A 20,097-nucleotide genomic window follows, 5' to 3' on the forward strand; every position below is an offset into this window, starting at 1 on the left:
AGTCCTGTGGGAACCGGGTTCAAGGGGCAGGTAGTTGACCTCATATTATGGACCATTTCAGAGACAGATGTTGGGGTGGTCAATGAGAATGTGGTGAAACTGTAGCTGGGAGGCTCAGTATGAAGCAGGGGGGCATGTCTGAATCAAGGGGTAGATTGTACAGTGATGTAAATGCTCTTTATTTCAGATTTGTGGATTTGAAAAATGCATGAAAAATGGTACTTTATTCAATGGAGTGGGTAAAGGAGGAGTTAGCGAGTGGTTGAACTAATTTATTTAATGCAGAAAATATAATTATGGGGTTCCGGTCACCATTTGCAACGAGATTGGTAAAGTATAACTTGTGTTCAGTGCCTTTTTGTATGCAGTCTGTTGATATACCAGGGCCTGGAGATGCAGTTAGCTTTGTTTTCCTCTAGCTATTCTGAAAGTCTCCAACTTTCATAGAACGTAGATCAATGTTGAACTAGGCTGCAGTTCGTTTGTTTGACTGAAGGAATATGACATTGCCTTAAATGCAGCGTTAGATGTAAAGTTTAAATTCTCATTTATTACACATCTTCACTAATCAATGCTTTCCTTTGGACGTATCAATATAATATTATTATTTAATTAAATACATTTTAAAAACACCCTTTTTTGTCAGGAAATAAAATAAACATTTCCTTATACCGCGTTACCCACTCCAGCTGATGACGACGCTGCCAGTGTGACGTATAATCTAGTGGACGGGACACTTCAACAACAAAAGCGAGTCAGTCACTTCAGTAGCTTGCTAGGCGACATAGCCTAAACATTCAAGCTTTTTAGACTGTTTCAGTGCATATTTGCCTATGTTTTTTAAACATACTTCTGTTTTATAGCTATTTGCCCCATTTATTTTCATATTTATTCTGTTAGTAAGGCAGATGTTTTACATTTGCATAGCGCTAGGCTAGTCGCTAATGCTAGCTAGCTAATATCCCCGACCATGAGCTCCCTAAACTTCTCCCCTCCGTGTAAAGAAGAAGAGGTCTGCTGGACGGAGAAAGAAGCTCTGGGGCTGAACATTGTCGTGAAAGAGGAGAAGGAAGAGGAGGATGTCACGGTAAAACAAGAGGTAGAGGTTGAGGCTGTTGCAGTGAAAGAAGAAGAGAAAGACGTTACAGTGAAAGAAGAGGAAGACTCGTTCAGAGTGAAAGAGGAGGATGATGTTACAGTAAAAGAAGAGGAGGAAGAGAAAGAGGAGGATGTCATTTTTGGAGTGAAGGAGGGAGAGATAACTGTCACATTGAAGGAAGAACAGGAGGAGGAGACAGGCGATCTGATTAACACCAGTAAGTACTGTCTTAAAAACAGGAGCACAAACTATTGTTGAACTGATGGGTGGTTTTAAAGCAGCATTCTACTGAATGTTCATGCTTGAATATGTTATTATTTAATGTAGGAATTGATAACTACACTGTAAGATGTGTATACCACCAAAGAGCGGGTCACCATCAAAACCTTACCAAACCTTTACAATGGATTAGAAACTGTCACTCAGAATTGACAAACAAGATATAAATGACATGCGATGTGTGTTGCTATATTAACCCGTGGGGGCTGATGTGTGTTGCTATGGTAACCCATGGGGGGTGATGTGTGTTGCTATAATAACCTGTGGGGGGAGTGAACACCCAGACAGTGGACATCTTTGAAACAAAACCAGGAAGCTACTTCATCATTACCCAGAAAGGATTTGATGTTGAGATTTTTTTAAACGGCTGCATTGGCCCTTTAATGTAAGATACATATGGCTTCTTATGTGTTTTATTTATCCAACATAACTACCATACTGTGATAGTTTCCAATTAAAATAGTCAACAAGAAACAAAAATAATATTAACTACGACTACATACACCCTTCTAGCTAGCTGACCACCGATTTATATTGCAATTCTTGTAAGTTATGTTAGGTTTTAGTTAAGTAGGTTATGAATGATTTCAAAAAAGTAATATGTACACATTTTGTGCTACATTCTGTATATTGTAAAATTCGACTGTGACACATTTAATATACAACTTTTAACCTCTGAAATATAACGGGTTTGCTAATGTTGCTAGTTTAACTTAGTTGCTAAATGTTGATATAACTGTTTAGTAACCAAAAAGGAAAGAAATTGAAAGTGTTAGATAATACATATCACGAAAACAGCTGAATGTTGTCAAGCTATAGATGGATAATAGAGCTCAGTCTATTAACATTACATTATCTATTATTATAGAGCTCTGCTCAGCCTATAAACATGACATTATATATTCTTATAGAGCTCTGCTCAGCCTAAAACATGACATTATCTATTATTATAGAGCTCTGTTCAGTCTATAAACATGACATTATCTATTATTATAGAGCTCTGCTCAGCCTATAAACATGACATTATCTATTCTTATGCTCAGCCTAAAACATGACATTATCTATTATTATAGAGCTCTGTTCAGCTTATAAACATGACATTATCTAGTATTATAGAGCTCTTATTATGACATCAAGACATTCCCTGAGAAATTACATTTGGAGCTCTACGTAATTTGTTTTTAAATCTCACTGTCACCAAGTTTATTTTTAATGATGTAATGTTGTGAAAACTGACCTCAGGTTACTGAGGGATCTAGTCTAGATTAAACCTCATAGGAAGACAATTTTATTTAATGCAGGTGTCATTCAGGTCTCTCTGTTTAACTAAAGAATCTGTTTGTCTTTGGCAGGAGAGAGACCAGACTCTGACAGCGGGAAGAGTTCCTCAGAGGAAACAGACCCGGAGTCGCCTAACCAACACCACTGCTCCCACTGTGGAAAGAGTTTTAGGTGGTTAGGGAGCCTGAAAATGCATGAGAGAATACATACAGGAGAAAAACCCTACTACTGTTCCCACTGTGGAAAGAATTTTACTCAGTTAGGGGCCCTGGTTGGGCATGAGAGAACACACACAGGAGAGAAGCCTTATCACTGCTCCCACTGTGGAAAGAGTTTTAGGTGGTTATGGGTCCTGAAAAAGCATGAGAGAATACACACTGGAGAGAAGCCTTATCACTGTTCTCACTGTGGAAATAGTTTTAGGTGGTTAGTGAGCCTGAAAACGCATGAGAGAATCCACACAGGAGAAAATCCTTTTCAATGTTCCCAGTGTGAAAAGAATTTTAGGTGGTCAGGGAGTTTGAAAAAGCATGAGAGAAAACACACTGGAGAAAAGCCTTTCCAACATGCTAATACACAGGAGGAGAAGACATATCACTGCTCTCATTGTGAAAAGACATTTTCCCAGTCAGAGGATCTGAAATCACACGAGAGAATAGAGAGGCTGTGTTCTGACTTATGTTTTTGACTGAGAATTTGTCCACGGCCAATATCCACAGGGCCAGGGACACCTGAAAAAAATCAGCAGCGGACACTTCTGAACGTTTATCCAACAGACCTGTACATCCATGAATGGATCTCTATAATGTGTAACTATTTTTGATCTATGTATTGTTTAATTGTACTATGTTCGGTTTATTTATCTGTGGTTTTATTTCAACAGATTTTACTGATGCTATTAGATTGCTGGGTGGGGGTGGGTTAATATACAGTGCCTTCAGAAAGTATTCACACCCCTTGACCTGCCCCACATTTTGTTGTGTTACAGCCTGAATTTAAATTGGATTCAATACCCCATAATGTCAAAGTGGAATTACGTTTTTGGAAATGTTTACAAATGTAATTAAAAGCCTAATTAAGTTCAGGAGTAAAGATTTTGCTTAAAAAGTCACATGACAAGTTGCATGGACTCACTCTGTGTGCAATAATAGTGTTTAATATGATTTCTGAATGCATACCTCATCTCTGTACCCCATACATACAATTATCTGTAATGCCCCTCAATCGAGCAGTGAATTTCAAACACAGATTCAACCACTAAGACCATGGAGGTTTTTCAACGCCTCGCAAAGTAGGGCACCAATTGGTAGATAGGAAGAAAGAAAAAAAAGCAGACATTGAACATCCCTTTGAGCATTGTGGAGTTATTACACTTTAGATGGTGTATCAATACACCCAGTCACTACAAAGATACAGGCGTCCTTCCTAACTCAGTTTCTGGAGACGAAGGAAACCGCTCAGGGATTTCACCATGAGGCCAATGGTGACTTTATAATAGTTAGTGTTTAATGGTTGTGACAGGATAAAACTGAGGATGGATCAACAACATTGTAGTTACTCCACAATACTAACCTAAATGACAGAGTGAAAAGAAGGAAGCCTGTACAGAAGAAAAAAATACTCCAAAACATGCATCCTGTTTGCAATGAGGCACTAAAGTAAAACTGCAACACACATTCCCAGTCAGAGGACCTGAAATCACATGGGAGAATAGAGAGGCTGTTGGCACTAAAGTAATACTGCAAAAAGAATTGGCAAAGAAATTAACTTTATATCCTGAATACAAAGCGTTATGTTTGGGGCAAATCCAATACATCACTGAGTACCACTCTTCATACTGTCAAGCATGGTGGTGGCTGCATCATGTTATGGGTATGCTTGTCATTGGTGTCACTAGAGGCGTAACTACAGTCCCTGGTTCTAATCCAGGCTGTATCACAACCGGCTGTGATCGGGAGTCTCATAGGGCGACGCACAATTGGCCCAGCATCGTCCAGGCAAGGGGAGGGTTTGGCCAAACGGGACGTCCTTGTCCGATCGCGCTCTAGCAACTCCTTGTGGCGGCCGGACGCATGCATGCATGCATGCTGACTTCGGTTGCCGGCTGGACAGTGTTTCCTCCGACACGCTTCCAGGTTAAGCGAGCAGTGTGTCAAGAAGTACAGTGAGGCTAGGCAGGGTCGTGTTTCGGAGGATGCATGACTCTCGACCTTCGCCTCTCCCCTGAGTCCGTAGGGGAGTTGCAATTGGATTTCACGAAAAAGGGGTTAAAACTACAAGAAAATAATAATAATACGCTGGTACTGAAATTAGATGTTCGTTTTTCCACAATAATAAATCCATAATAAACCCCCAGGAAGAGTAGCTGCTACCTTGGCAGGAACTAATGGGAATCCTTAATAAACCCCAGGAAGAGTAGCTGCTACCTTGGCAGGAACTAATGGGAATCCTTAATAAACCCCAGGAAGAGTAGCTGCTGCCTTGGCAGGAACTAATGGGGATCCATAATAAACCCCAGGAAGAGTAGCTGCTGCCTTGGCAGGAACTAATGGGGATCCATAATAAACCCCAGGAAGAGTAGCTGCTGCCTTGGCAGGAACTACTGGGGATCCATAATAAACCCCCAGGAAGTGTAGCTGCTGCCTTGGCAGGAAACTACTGGGGATCTGTAAAAAACCCAAGGAAGAGTAGCTGCTGCCTTGGCAGGAACTAATGGGGATCCATAGTAAACCCCAGGAAGAGTAGCTGCTGCCTTGGCAGGAACTAATGGGGATCCATAGTAAACCCCAGGAAGAGGAGCTGCTGCCTTGGCAGGAACCAATAGGGATCCATAATAAACCCCAGGAAGAGTAGCTGCTGCCTGCTGCCTTGTATTGTGAGATTTTGAGTGAAAACCTCCTTCCATCAGCAAGGGCATTGTAGATGAAACGTGGCGGGGTCTTCCAGCATGACAATAATCCCAAACACACCGCCCGGGCAACAAAGGAGTGGCTTCGTAAGAAGCATTTCAAGGTCCTGGAGTGGCAAGTCTCCAGATCTCAACCCCATAGAAAATCTTTGGAGGGAGTTGAAAGTCTGTGTTGCCCAGCAACAGCCCCAAAACATCGCTGCTCTAGAGGAGATCTGCATGGAGGAATGGGCCAAAATACCAGCAACAGTGTGTGAAAACCTGGTGAAGACTTACAGAAAACGTTTGACCTCTTTCATTGCCAACAAAGGGTATATAACAAAGTATTGAGATAAACTTTTGTTATTGACCAAATACTTATTTTCCACCATAATTTCTCACCTCATACTATATTGGAGGAGCAGCAGCTGACTGCCCAGTTCAACATCAGTTCACCGTCTCACCTCATACTGTATTGGAGCAGCAGCAGCTGACTGCCCAGTTCAACATCAGTTCACCATCTCACCTCATACTGTATTGGAGCAGCAGCTGACTGCCCAGTTCAATGTCAGTTCACCGTCTCACCTCATACTGTATTGGAGCAGCAGCAGCTGACTTGATCGTTGATGCTAATCAGCATGTTTGAATCTGAGTAAATAGAGCCGACTACAACTCTAAAAATGAAGGGTTCAACTGGAGTTATTTTCAGATCCCTTTAAGAACCGTAGGGTTGTTGGTCAATGAAAAACAGCCCCAAAAGGTTCTTCAAAGAACTTGTTAGAAGGTGGGTTCATCGAGGAACCTCCGTTGTTGCTGGACTTTGTTAACTAACTAACTAAGAACGGTGACCTGTCCAGACGAGATGTTACAACGAACTGAATCGTCAGTGGAGGTCTTCCTCTTTATATAGCCTGCTACAGCATGTAATACTATTAACTCACAAGGGGACATAACGTTACATGTACAATACTATCCCATTTTGGAAACGTTACATGTACAATACTATCCCATTTTGGAAACGTTATATGGACAATACTATCCCATTTTGAAAACGTCATATGGACAATACTATCCCATTTTGGAAACGTTACATGTCTGCCCCCTTGTGGAGGGAAATTAATAGCTTAGATGAAAGCTGTAGATGGGATTCAAATGCATAATGGTATTAATACAGTGTCTAGACTACCTCTTTTAAATAAATGCCCTTCAGAATCAATCCAAACACAGTATTACCACTGTGGCGTATAATCTTTCAAGTCAGCCTGATAAAATATTTAACAATTTGTGTACAAAGATATCTTGAAATGTGACATTAGGCCTGTATGGCAGTACTGTATTGGATAGTGCTTTCTCCAATATGTTCTTCTATTTTGCATTAAATTGTATGTCGATGCCATTTATCTTTCAATATTTATTTTATACCATTTTACCATTCTTTGACACATTTTCTCATCCTTTGAAATTCTTATTCTTACAGAACATGGACACAATGCAATTGGGATCAAGAAGAAGGTACAGATATGTTGTAGGACAGCTGCATTTGAAGTGTACATTTAACTTTCATAGCAGTCAATACTAACTGAAATCTAGTAGCATACAAATGTGTGCAAATTATATTTTTAAATCTTCTCAGAAATGAATAAAGTCCATAGAATGGATAAAGACAAAAATAGAATTGAAGGACTATCAGAGGTAGAGAGGCGAGGCAGGGGTGAGGACATCATCCTGCTATTTTGACAGTCCCTGAAGGACAATACAGAAGAGGTATTTGCTCTTATTCCTTCCCTTTCTCTAATGTATTTTGTAATAGAATTAGCAAATGTAGTAAGATCATTGCTTTACTTTACTAGGACTGGAGACCACAGCAGCGATTCTACTCTTGCCCTACCTCTTCAAAGAGGACCCAAGGTATGCCTATGCACAAATCATATGTTTCTTCATAAACATAAGTGTGCATGCTGATATAAAACTGCAGCTGAACATTTGTTATGTTCTTTGTTAATTGTATGTGTATTAATCTTTCCTTACTTTTGTTGACACAGATTTCACCGCTCTTCTCTCCTTTACTGCACATCGGTGGAAATCCATTTCACCATGAGAGTGAAATCCAGCTGGCCTTTGATGGGGAGAACATCCACTCCCCCGAGGACGTCTCCATGGGACTTGGGGCTCTGCTAGGGCTGAATTTGTTATTTTCCCTTAAATTTCCCCAAAATGTCATAAAAACACTTATGTTCTTAAGTTACTGTGTTCTGGGGAGAAGAGAAGTTGGGTTGAAGTTAACAGGGCCGGTCATAAAGATGGCAAACTTCCTAACATAACTAAGTGAATATGATATACACACTAAAGCTGACAAATCTGTATTTAGCTTCAAGTCTACGATGTTGTTAGTTTACCTATGATTCATTTTTAATGTATGTTGTTTTTATTGTACATCATCATTTCTATTTGTTTTAAATGTCACGAAAAGCACTATACAAAGTAAATGTATTATTTATTATGGTCTGACATGTCTGCAGAAATGTTGCAATTTTGTAATGTGTTTTGTTTGGTAAATTGTTTTGTAAATATGAATTCACATTTGTGGTGCCACTAAATAAACAATGAATTATTTAAATCAATATTATTATTATTAAAATATGTTTTTATAATGGAGGGAGGGTGGACAGGGAGTTTAAAAAATGAACCCCAAAAGGTTCTTTGAGGAACCATTATAAGGGGTTCTTCAAAGAACTCATAGGGGTTCCCACAGAAGGTTCTTCAAATAACTTTTAGGGGTTCCCCCACAGTTTTAATTTGAAGAACCCCTAAAGGATACTCCAGGAACCTTTACTTTTTAGTGTGTATATTGATAAAAGTCACCTTGTCTGAGAGACATTTACATAGTTATACACAGTCCAATTTGGGATTACTATTTTATATCGGCCATAATTTGACGTCACCTGCTGAGTGGGTATGACCAAAGTTATTATATTTAGCTACACTTTGTAGTACATTTTTACACTATAATAAATCTTTCTGATCGCCCGTTTTCAAAGGAAGTCGTTGGTTTTTAGAGGCAGTCGCTTTTTAGCTTTTTGTCTGAAAGTATTTTAGCTGCGATACCAACTCCAGTCAGCAGATGGCGTCTTTAATGTGATTCTGCCACTGTGACGTAGAATCTTGTGGACGGGACGCTTCTTAAACATCAACAGCTAGTCACCCACCTTGGTTCACTCTAACTTTATGGGAAAAGGTTTATTCAATAAATCTAGCAACTCCTCTCATACTGGGAAGAACACCCCCAGGCCTTTAGGGCAGTTTTATTTCAAATGTAGTACATGGACAGAGAAAGTCCAATAAGCGTTTTATAGTTTCATCCTTAGGGTAATTTATCCTAAAGTGGCCACACTCCCATCAGTTTCTGAGACAACTGCCCAGACTTTGTAGACTGTTTAATAATGCTTAAACCTCATGTTTATTAAATTATCCATTAAAGATACCAACTCAAAACCTACGTTCATCCACATATGGGTCGTTTAAATTATATCTAACTATATTCCCAGTATTACTTTATCAAATCTCTAATAATCGATTATACACACATACAATTCATCATATTTTAATATATTCACAGAATCCATATAAAACGTAAGAAATTATCAGGTTCTCATGACAACCATTCCATTTGCTTTTTCAAGGACTCTCCATAGCTATGAAGCAGCTCTCCAAACATACTCCCAGCAGAATAAAAAAATAAACTTTGTTTCCCGGACAATGACCATGGGATCGTCAACGGTTCTCTAACCTCCCAGAGAACACGGCAAAATCAAGCATCCCAGGAATTATAGACCTTCCGCTGTTTTCTAAAATATCATCCCACTTATTCTCCAAAATGTCAATCATCTGATTAAGCATATTTCTATATGTTACTATCCAAACGTTAGATTAAGACTCATTTCCACATTCACACAAGTCTCATATCAGTCACACAATGCTATTCCCAAACATACCTAATCAATTAGTTGTTTTTCAACAATATTTTAACCTGCAGGAATATTTTCACATTTCTATCTCATGGTTAGTTCCTAGGATAATACTACTCATACATCTTTCAATATTTCTAAAATGGGGTCCAGGTTTAAAACAATTACAGGTCTAAAACAATTACATGTTTAAAATAATTAAAAGTTTAAAATATCTACAGGTGCACCTTACTAGCTTATACTATATCATAAATAGTCTTCACTAGTTAACAAGAATCTGTGTTTTCATCCAGCTCACGCAGATAGCTGGCCCGGACCTCGTTACACCTCCAAGCTGCCCCCCTCACTCAGGAAAACACAATCAGAGCCTACTGCCTCCGCCTGGTTAACACTTCCAAGGTGCCCCCTTCACAAAGGAATACACACTCATAGCCTACTGCCTCGGCCCTGTTTACACCTCCAAGGTGCCCCCTTCACAAAGGAATACACACTCATAGTCTACTGCCTCTGCCCTGTTTACACCTCCATGGTGCCCCCCTCACACAGAAATACACACTCAGAGCTGAAAAGGGAATTTATATGTTTAAAGTAATGACTAAGGACTTCACCCTGAAATCAAATAATTGTATGAAATGTGATAGAGTCATAATTCCATAATGTGTGTGACTAGACCATTGTGTCACTATGTAGTAATGTGAGAGTTGAGACAACAAAGGACAACAGGAAAGAGGCCACTTCAAAGGTCCCTCTAATCTAGGGAGGAGAGGAACGGCTAGAAACTGCCAGGCTGGTAGAAAAGTGATTAACTGTGTGTGTGTGTGTGTGTGTAGGTGGGAGTTATAATATGACTGTTTGCATTTTTGACTTCAAAGCTCTCTAAATAAAGAATTAACATTTTGCAGTATCTGAGACTTTGCCTAATTCTTAATTTGAATCCGGGATTTACAACCTCGGGTGAATTGGTCAAAGCTATAAAATAGTTTGGTTAGAACATCGGGAGAAAATTCTCATGACAAGAGCCTACGAGGCTTTTCTAAAAACTTCACTTGTTTCGCTCACCTTTCTTTTTTTTTAAACTACGCTTGAGATGTGGTATCCACTCTGCTCGCTGCCTCTCAGATCAACGGTGGGTCCATTTGCTCCGTTCCCGAATTGTCTCCCTAGGACACCAAATTAGAGGGATCCCTCGTGCACCGTGCACCATTTACCATGAGGAGTCATTTACCAGGTCGTCAGTCACCAAGTGAAGATTCACATCCCCATCGCGAAATGTGGTTGTTAATAATTTCTTTAATATCAATTGAGACAAACTTATCACACAAGTCAGAGTTATTCTTAAACTAAATCTTTATTCACTTAATATGGGAGCAGGGCAATACAACGCACACATATAAAGTGAATCAATTGAGTGCTCTGCGATAATGATGGCTGGTTGACGAATCACCCCCAGATGACAGTACAAAGGTCTTTTACAGCCAAGAAACACCCCTTTCAACCTACACGAACAACAGATGTATAGAACGGGTCACAAGGTTAAGATTTGTATGAAAGAGTTAAATTCTCAGCAGACAGTATCTGCTATAAAAACATTACTCTTTGTGTAGAGACCAGGGGTCTGGCCCTGGGATCATCTCTCCCTGGTACCATATTGAATATTAACTCATGCTCTGGAATGTGGTCTCTTTAGGTTTTATCACCCAAAAGACATTGTAAATCTCCTGTCAGTGTTTTCTCCCAGAGGCCCATCCTCAGTAGAACACAGGCACAATAGTTATAAGAACCCTCTATTCTGTTGCATAAAACAACCATTTGATGCAATAAAAGTATTATAACATAATCTTGCAATTTTTGCATTCAGTGTCCACTGAAAGTTGACTAGTAATAACAACTGGGACATTAAAGTCCCCCACCATGAGACCCACTAAATATGCCCAAGAAGAGGCAAACAAAAGAACCGGTGTAACACATACTGACTAACGAGGTGACACCAATCAGTGCGCCCTACGTGCTAATGAGCGAAATGTGCTAACAAACTAGATGTGCTAAAGTCCAACCCCAAAACATAAATGGAAAAACCAAAGCCAGTAACACCTTCCCCCTTAAGACAATAACAAATATATCCTACATTTTTGATGGAAAGGTTTGCACACCAACAGAAAACAACTTCCATTTCACATTATAATCAACTACAATGCTTCACCTTCTACAATATTAACATGGTGTCGACTGGCTGTCAACAATTAAAAACAATAAAATGTATTTCTAAATAATAAAATACTATAGTATTATTTCTGACCTTTTTCTTTCTATAGAATCCTAAATCTAATTTTGAAAAAAACTCCACTAGCTTCTAGAACTCTCGTCCCCTTGGAACGAGCTCAAACAAAAATCATCTCCAATATGGAAAAACTTGCAGTCAAAATAAATTGTGATCCATGGCAACGCACATGCTAAACACAAAACGTTTTGACTACACCCCCCTGAAGACAATCAACAACCAAGTTGTCCACGGACATATCTGATTTCAAGAGGAAACTCATGCAATATCTGTAGTAATTTTCCACCTCACCGTGGAGCTTCTCTCTCTTTTCAGGGTTCACGAGGTAGGCATGTTGTTGGATCTGGGCCCAGTCCCCAATATCATGCTCTAGTACATTTGGGTTGGCACATCTGAGAATGAACCCTGATATTATAAAAGCAGGATAACAATGTCAATATAATTGTACCCAAAAATTGTCTGTTGGTCGTATAAATAATTATGATTACTAAATGTAAATATGAACACTAAATGTACACCCATTTGTTAATATGTATTGGCAATAATTCAATTAGTGGTGAGGAATGAAATAATAAAACATGTATATTTTGTCAGGCTGGATGTTTGAAATATGAGGTGATTTGAGTCATGCTTCTTCAGTAGTGGAATAAAGACAATTAGCATTTAAATGTTGTCAAGAAATACTGGAGGATTGTTAATAAAATTGATTATAGACCAATTTATTACACTGTGTCCATGTGTATAGGCTGCAAGTACGTTGAAATTAAGTTGTTTTCAAGTCATTGAAAAAACTACATTTTACTAGGTGGGATAGCCCAATGTCAAAACACAGTTTGAAACAGTTTGTGATATATTCAAAACCTAAACGTAAAATGTGCTATATACACAAACATCTGCCACAATAATCGTATTACTTGTATTTATTTAAACTAGCTCCTTATAAACTGCACAAGCACCAAAAACGCTGTTGTTTTGACAAGTAGCAATAAGTCACTGATATCGATTAGGGGGGAAATTAGGTTGTAGGTGCTGTTGAAACTAAAAAAAAATACATGGAAATGGGAGATATCTTTTACCTCACTGGTTAGAGGACAACCTGCAGAAGACAGTCAGCTATATTTGGGAGTGATGCATTTAAATGTAGGGGTCGCTGAACAAAGGAACGCAACACTTATTGGTCATAACTCATCAATATCATGTTGAAATCAATTGTGCCGAGAGGAGGGAGATGAGGTTGCACGTCCTGTTAAAACTAACAGCTCAAAAACCACACGGAATCTGGGAATAATTGGAACGTCCCTGGTTAGAGGCCAATGTGTAGAAAACAGCTAGCTACATTTTGATTCAAGATGGTCGCCAACGTGGTAAGTGTAACGGAACACTTTTTTTGTTAGTCACTTCCTGTTAAATCATATAAATAGTACTCTTTCAATTCAGAGCCTGAATTTTCCCGTGAGGCTAATAGCAATAGATGATACTTAAAACATTCTGCATTGTGACATCATTAAAATACAAGGCTAATAGTTAAACAAATTCAAGATTGTGACATTATTTCATTGATATCATGAAACATCTCCTTCAAGTATTTTCTGATGTTGGATCAGAGATCTTTTATCAGAGCATCTCTTGTCACATTCACCACAGCTAAGAGATTTCTCTCCTGTGTGTGTTCTCTAGTGTGATACCAGGCTGTTTAGCCAAGTAACACCATTCACATATTGATTACAGCTATAAGATTTTTCTCCTGTGTGTGTTCTCTGGTGCAGCTTCAAAGTGTTTGATGTTGAAAAGCTTTTCCCACAATCTGAACAGTGGTGAAGCTTCTCTACTGTGTGTGTGTTCTCTCATGTACTATTAGGCTGCTTGACTGAGTAAAACTCTTCCCACATTGATTACAGCTATAAGGTTTCTCTCCTGTGTGTGTTCTCTGGTGTACAATCAGATTGCCAGATGTAACAAAACATTTCCCACATTGATCACAGCTAAAAGGTTTCTCTCCAGTGTGTGTTCTCTGGTGCACTATCAGGCAGCTTGACAAAGTAAAACTCTTCCCACATTGATCACAGCCATAAGGTTTTTCCCCAGTGTGTATTCTCTGGTGTGATTTCAGGTTGCTTTGCTGAGAAAAACGCTTTCCACATTGATCACAGCCATAAGGTTTCTCTCCTGTGTGTATTCTCTGGTGTGATTTTAGGTTGCTTTGCTGAGTAAAACTATTCCCACAGTGATCACAGCCAAAAGGCTTCTCTCCTGTGTGAATTCTTTGATGCATTTTAAGGTCTACTGAAGAGTTGAATCTCTTCCCACATTCAGAGCAGCAGTGAGATTTCCCTCCAGTGTGTATTCTCAGGTGAACTTTTAGTGAATCTGATCTTGAGAAACATTTCCCGCAGTCAGAGCAGCAGTAAGGTTTCTCTCCCGTGTGATTTCTCAGATGTATAATAAGTTCTGATGAAGATTTGCAACATTTCCCACAATCAGAGCAGCAGTGAGATGTATCACCTGTGTGAATTCTCTGGTGCAGTTTTAGTGAATCTGATCTTGAGAAATGTTTCCCACAGTCAGAGCAGCAGTAAGGTTTTTCTCCTGTGTGATTTCTCAGATGTATTTTAAGTTCTGATGAAGATTTGCAACATTTCCCACAATCAGAGCAGCAGTGAGATTTATCACCTGTGTGAATTCTCTGGTGTAGTTTAAGTGAATCTGATCTTGAGTAACTCTTCCCACAGTCAGAGCAGCAGTGAGATGTCTTCCCTGTGGATCTCTGCAGGTGTTTCTTGAGATGTTTTGATGTGGAGAGACTCTGCTCTGCTTCGTGATGTTGTTGAGGCTCCCCAGAGGATCCACAATAGTCCCGTCTCTCTCCTGTGTGAACAAAAAAGTCAGACAGATGGTTAAAGGCCTACAACAACAGAAATCCACTGAGGTAAAAAGTGATGCCCAGAGCGTACCCATGAAGTTGTACAACAATTGACGTCTGTTCAATTATTTGACAATTGTCTGAAGACAGGCAAGTGAGCAACAATTGATTTGTCATATATATTCATATTTTGTATCCCTTTACATTAGTAATAAAATCGCTGATTGTAGGCTAGAAAAAAGTTAAAGTTGTTGAAATCCTAAGCGTTGTGCCAGATTACTTTTGGTCAGATTTCCCCTTTAACACCACACACACATCAGTCAAACACCTGCCTCTGTTTTTAACATAGTACCGGTACCTACAGTTGAAGTAGGAAGTTTACATACACTTTAGCTAACTACATTTAAACTCAGTTATTCACAATTCCTGACATTTAATCCTAGTAAATATTTCCTGTTTTAGGTCAGTTAGGATCACCACTTTATTTTAAGAATGTGAAATGTCAGAATAATAGCAGAGAGAATTATTTATTTCAGCTTTATTTCTTTCATCACATTCCCAGTGAGTCAGAAAATTACATACACTCAATTAGTATTTGGTAGTATTGCCTTTAAATTGTTTAACGTGGATCAAACATTTCGGGTAGCCTTCCACAGGCTTCCCACAATAAGTTGGGTGAATTTAGTCCCATTCCTCCTGACAGAGCTGGTGTAACTGAGTCAGGTTTGTAGGCCTCCTTGCTTTCAGTTCTGCCCACAAAGTTTCTATAGGATTGAGGTCGGGCTTTGTGATGGCCCTCCAATACCTTGACTTTGTTGTCCTTAAGCCATTTTGCCACAACTTTGGAAGTATGCTTGGGGCCAGCTGACATCAGCTATTTAGCCAACTAGCTATGGTCAGCGAGCTGGAGCACTAACTACCGGAGACCAGTTAGAACCCAACTAAAACATGACTGCAGATCAAAAGAGCAGATACATACAGAATGATGGCAGTAAGGTCACTAAGCTTGCTTCAGAGTTCAAGTAACAGACATCTCAACAGCAACAGTTCAGAGGACCATCAGGCCTTCATGGTCGATATTGCTGCAAAGAAACCACTTCTAAAGGACACCAATAATAAGAAGAGACTTGCTTGGGCCAAGAAACACGAACAATGGACATTAGACCAGTGGAAATCTGTCCTTTGGTCTGATGACCTGGCCTCCACAATCACCCGACCTCAACCCAATTGAGATGGTTTGCGATGAGTTGGACCGCAGAGTGAAGGAAAAGAAGCCAACAAGTGCTTAGAATATGTAGTAACTACTTCAAGACTATTGAAAAAGCATTCCAGGTGAAGCTGGTTGAGAGAATGCAAAGAGAATGCAAAGCTGTCATCAAGGCAAAGGGTGGCACCATTGAAGAATCTCAAATATAAAATATATTTTGATTTGCTAAACACTTTTTTGGTTACTACATGATTCCATATGTGTTATTTCAGAGTTTTGATGTCTTCGCTACTATTCTACATTGTAGAAAATGGTAAAAAATAAAGTAAAGCCCTTGAATGAGTAGGTGTCCTAACTTGACTGGTACTGTATGTACTAAATTTTGACTGGTACCATTATTTTCTCATGCAATCACAGTAGGTTGTATCCAATTGGTTTTATCTCTCCAGGTCATGCCGGTAGGTTACGGTAGGTTGTATCTCTCTAGGTCATGCCAGTAAGTTACAGTAGGTTATAACCAAGTGAGAACAATTGTCAACGCATTGTGGAAAGTGTCGAATTTGGTCAACAACAAAATGAATGGCTTATTTGCTACGTGAGGTTTACTTGATCTAACAGAAGTTTCGTAATTCTTAAGTTGTTATGTAGACACGTGATATACCGACAACTTTGATAAAAACACTATAGGAGTTGTCTCCAGATCGCGATGCATATTCATGCTAGTAGCTTAGCATCGCTCTCCATCGAATACAGGTGGTTGACGACAACAACCCTCATAGAATATAAACAATAGATTACAATAATACGATGAATCCACCAATCCAAAGAAAGGATAGGTGGGAGCTAGACAACCCGCAGTGCCGCTTTGTGGACAACGACTCCCCTCGTTAGGACGGAGAGACATCTTGTCGGTATATCCATAATATTTGGTGTAGCCAACCCAACTCTCGCATGGCACTATTGGGGGGCACGGTGCGTAATAAATCATCACTACATGAAAATCACAACATGCCGTGTCCCCCAGTCTGCTGTCAGCAGATAGACCCTTCTCAAATGTATATGTTAAGTGACTTTTTGGAAACGGTACGGAGAAAACAAGGGGTAGCTTGTTCTCTACGTCGTCGGATTCTAGACATATCAGTCATCATCCTAGGGCCCTCCGTTGAAGAGGTATTGATGAGCCAACTCCGAATATCCAAAGTTAAAAACAAATTTAAGGCGGAACTTACTGGTTTTAATCAGATCTCCTATCTCATCCTCTTCATCATCTTCATCTTTCAATGTGACAGTAATCTCCCCTTCCTTCTTCACTCCAAAAACTGCATCCTCGTCTTTCTCTTCCTCCTCTTCTTTTACTGTAACATCCTCCTCTTTCACTCTGAACGCATCTTCCTCTTTCACTGTAACAGCATCACCCTCTACTTCTTGTTTAACTGTGACATCCTCCTCTTCCTTCTCCTCTTTCACGACAATGTTCAGCCCCAGAGCTTCTTTCTCCGTCCAGCAGACCTCCTCTTCTTTAACAGGAGGAGAGTAGTTTAGGGAGCTCATGTTCCGGGATGTTAGTTAGCTAGCTATCATTAACGACAAGGCTAGTGCTAACTTAACCAGCAAGCTACTATAGCTGACTAATACAAAATAACGTAATATTAAATTAAATAGGTTAACAAGTAGATACGACAGAAGTGTGTCTAAAACACAGTAGCTAATATCCACCGAAAGCGTATAAATAGCTTGAATCTTTCGGCTATGTTGGCTAGCAAGCTACCGAGGTGGTTGACGAGCTGTTTCTGAAGAACCGTCCACTAGATTATACGTCACGCTGGCAGCGTCGCTTGAAAGACGCACATCGCCGTCTGCTGACTGGAGGGGAAACGCATTTGAGGATCATATTTTATTTTCAGACAAAGATGATTTTAAATGGATTGAAATATATAATACTATTATATCGACACATACAAAGACAATAACGTGTTGATTGATTAGTGCGAATAAACAAATGTTTACTACAGCACATTTAAGGCAGTTTCATTAAGTCATACTAAATCTAAATAAGTAGCTGGCTACTGTAGGTCTTTACTGCTCATACATGGTGTAACAATACATCATGTAGATGTATATAATGAACAGACTAGGTCTATACTGCTCCTACATGGTGTAACAATACATCATGTAGAGGTATATAATGAACAGACTAGGTCTATACTGCTCCTACATCTTTGTATTATTTTTAAACATTTATTTCACCTTTATTTAACCAGGTAGGCAGTTTAGAACAAGTTCTCATTTACAACTGCGATCTGGCCAAGATAAAGAAAAGCAGTGCGACAAAAACAACAACACAGAGTTACATGTGGGATAAACAAACAGACAGTCAACAACACAATAGAAGATCGAGATGATTTTTTTGTTTAGGAATATTGTGAAACACGATCATTCCACTATTAATGCAGATATTATGGACATTTTATTTAAAACATGCAATTAAATTATAATCGGAGCTCCTTTAATTTAGACCCAAAATGTATTTGCTTTGTGTGCCATTGCCCGGCTATTAAAAGGGACAGGTGACTATTTGAGACACAGCCTCAGGAATGTTTGGTCACGTGGAATCAAGTGGTAACTAGATGTCTACAGTGCCAAAGAGATTGAGAGTTGGGGGTGTTGGGAGTGTGTTGATATAACGGTAATAATGTCAAAATTCCACTTTTAACAAACATCAGAATTGGTTAAAAAAGGTTATGCCCGGGTGGCACAGCGTCGCAGTGTGAGAGGTGTCACTATAGACCCGAGTGGTGCAGCAGTCTAAGGTACTGCACCGCAGTGCTAGAGGCGTCACTAGAGACCCGGGTTCGATCCCGGACTGTACCACAACCTGCTGTGATCGGGAGTCCCATAGGGCGGCACACAATTGGCCAAGGATCGTCCGGGTCAGGGGAGAGTTTGGCCGAGGGGGGCTTTACTTGGCTCATCTCGCTCTAGCGCCTCCTTGTGGCGCCTGCAGGCTGACCTCGGTCGTCAGGTGAACGAACGGTGTTTCCTCCGACATATTGGTGAGGCTTGCTTCCGGGTTAAGCGGGCGGGTGTGAAGAAGCTCGGTTTGGCGGGTCATGTTTCGGAGGAGGTATGACTTGTCCTTCGCCTCCCCAGCCCGTTGGAGAGTTGCAAAGATGAGACAAGTTCGAAATTGGGGAGAAAAAGCGGGGGTCATTTTTGTTTTTAAATATATAAAAAAGGTTATTAAAAAAAGTTTGCATCCCAACGTGGGCAAAGTGACCGTGTCAGAACAAAATTAACTCAAAACGTTTTTCCATTTGAACACTTGATGTAATTAAATCAAACGTTTTACCATTGGGACGCTTGATGTAATTAAGTAATTATTATTTTCGGATATAAAGACGACGCTGTATCAACAAAAACGGATTGCAACTTGCAAAACATCTGGGAAGAAAATTACAGACGGAGGCGCACCAACTTCCAACTTTGTTCGACATTTGAAGCTGAACAAAGAACGGTAAGTCATGGCTAATATAGCCGACAGCTATATAAAAAAAATCTAGTATAGCATGTAGGCTAACGTAACAATAAATCAATGTGCCTCCACACAGTCAGTCAGTGCGGGAACGTGAACATTACACCCAAGATTGAGCTACAACTGTGGTAGCCTGGGCGATTGTGTACAAGCCTACATCGCCTGATTGCGCCCCATAGCTTGTCTTGACTTGGGATTTGAGTGCTAAGACTTGAGACTTACTTGTGACTTGTAAAACAATGACTTGGTCCCACCTCTGGTATATACTGTATTCTATCCTATTCTACTGTATCTTAGTCTATGTATTACTCAACTCATATGTCTATACTGTATTTTATCCAATTCTACCTTATCTTAGTCTATGCCCCTCTGACATCACTCATACAAATATTTATAAATTCTTAATTCCATTCCTTTAGATTTTGTGTATTGTTAGATATTACTTGTTAGATATTACTGGACTGTTGGAGCTAGAAGCACAAGCATTTTGCTACACCCAGATTAACATCTGCTAAACAAGTGTATGTGACAAATAAAATGTGATTTGATGTATATAGGTCTGGTGTTGGTCATTCTACACTCTGCTCTCTTGTCTGGTGTTGGAGATCATTCTACACTCTGTGTTCTACTACCCAGGTCTGGTGATGCAGGCCATTCTACACTTTGTGGATCTCCTGCATGTATTTTCTGATGTTTAATCAGACCACTT

At 39.7% G+C, this 20,097-nt stretch overlaps 2 protein-coding genes across 2 annotated transcripts; one reads left to right on the forward strand and one right to left on the reverse strand.

Annotated features, from left to right (window-relative positions):
- Positions 1-735: 735 nt before the first annotated feature.
- On the forward strand, positions 736-3,749 carry LOC135520449 (zinc finger protein 3-like). The gene is made up of 2 exons (XM_064946028.1): positions 736-1,316; positions 2,731-3,749. The coding sequence occupies exons 1-2, from the start codon at positions 971-973 to the stop codon at positions 3,345-3,347; spliced, it is 963 nt and encodes a 320-aa protein (XP_064802100.1). The 5' UTR covers positions 736-970; the 3' UTR covers positions 3,348-3,749.
- Positions 3,750-10,881: 7,132 nt separating this feature from the next.
- LOC135521253 (zinc finger protein 501-like) lies at positions 10,882-17,634 on the reverse strand. The gene is made up of 2 exons (XM_064947179.1): positions 17,086-17,634; positions 10,882-14,654 (listed from the first exon to the last, which is right to left on the reverse strand). Exons 1-2 carry the CDS (start codon positions 17,405-17,407, stop codon positions 13,615-13,617), a joined length of 1,362 nt encoding a protein of 453 aa, XP_064803251.1. The 5' UTR covers positions 17,408-17,634; the 3' UTR covers positions 10,882-13,614.
- Positions 17,635-20,097: the final 2,463 nt, after the last annotated feature.

The sequence above is a fragment of the Oncorhynchus masou genome, chromosome 4 (genome assembly GCF_036934945.1).
Source record: "Oncorhynchus masou masou isolate Uvic2021 chromosome 4, UVic_Omas_1.1, whole genome shotgun sequence".
Lineage (NCBI taxonomy): Eukaryota > Metazoa > Chordata > Actinopteri > Salmoniformes > Salmonidae > Oncorhynchus > Oncorhynchus masou.

Bases quoted from the DNA above. Each gene is read 5' to 3' on its own strand.
- LOC135520449 (XM_064946028.1), top strand. From the start codon at position 971: ATGAGCTCCCTAAACTTCTCCCCTCCGTGTAAAGAAGAAGAGGTCTGC. The intron at 1,317-2,730 runs GTAAGTACTGTC...TGTCTTTGGCAG, and splicing joins AGGCGATCTGATTAACACCA to GAGAGAGACCAGACTCTGAC.
- LOC135521253 (XM_064947179.1), bottom strand. From the start codon at position 17,407: ATGAGCTCCCTAAACTACTCTCCTCCTGTTAAAGAAGAGGAGGTCTGC. The intron at 14,655-17,085 runs GTAAGTTCCGCC...TTGTTCACACAG, and splicing joins AGGAGATCTGATTAAAACCA to GAGAGAGACGGGACTATTGT.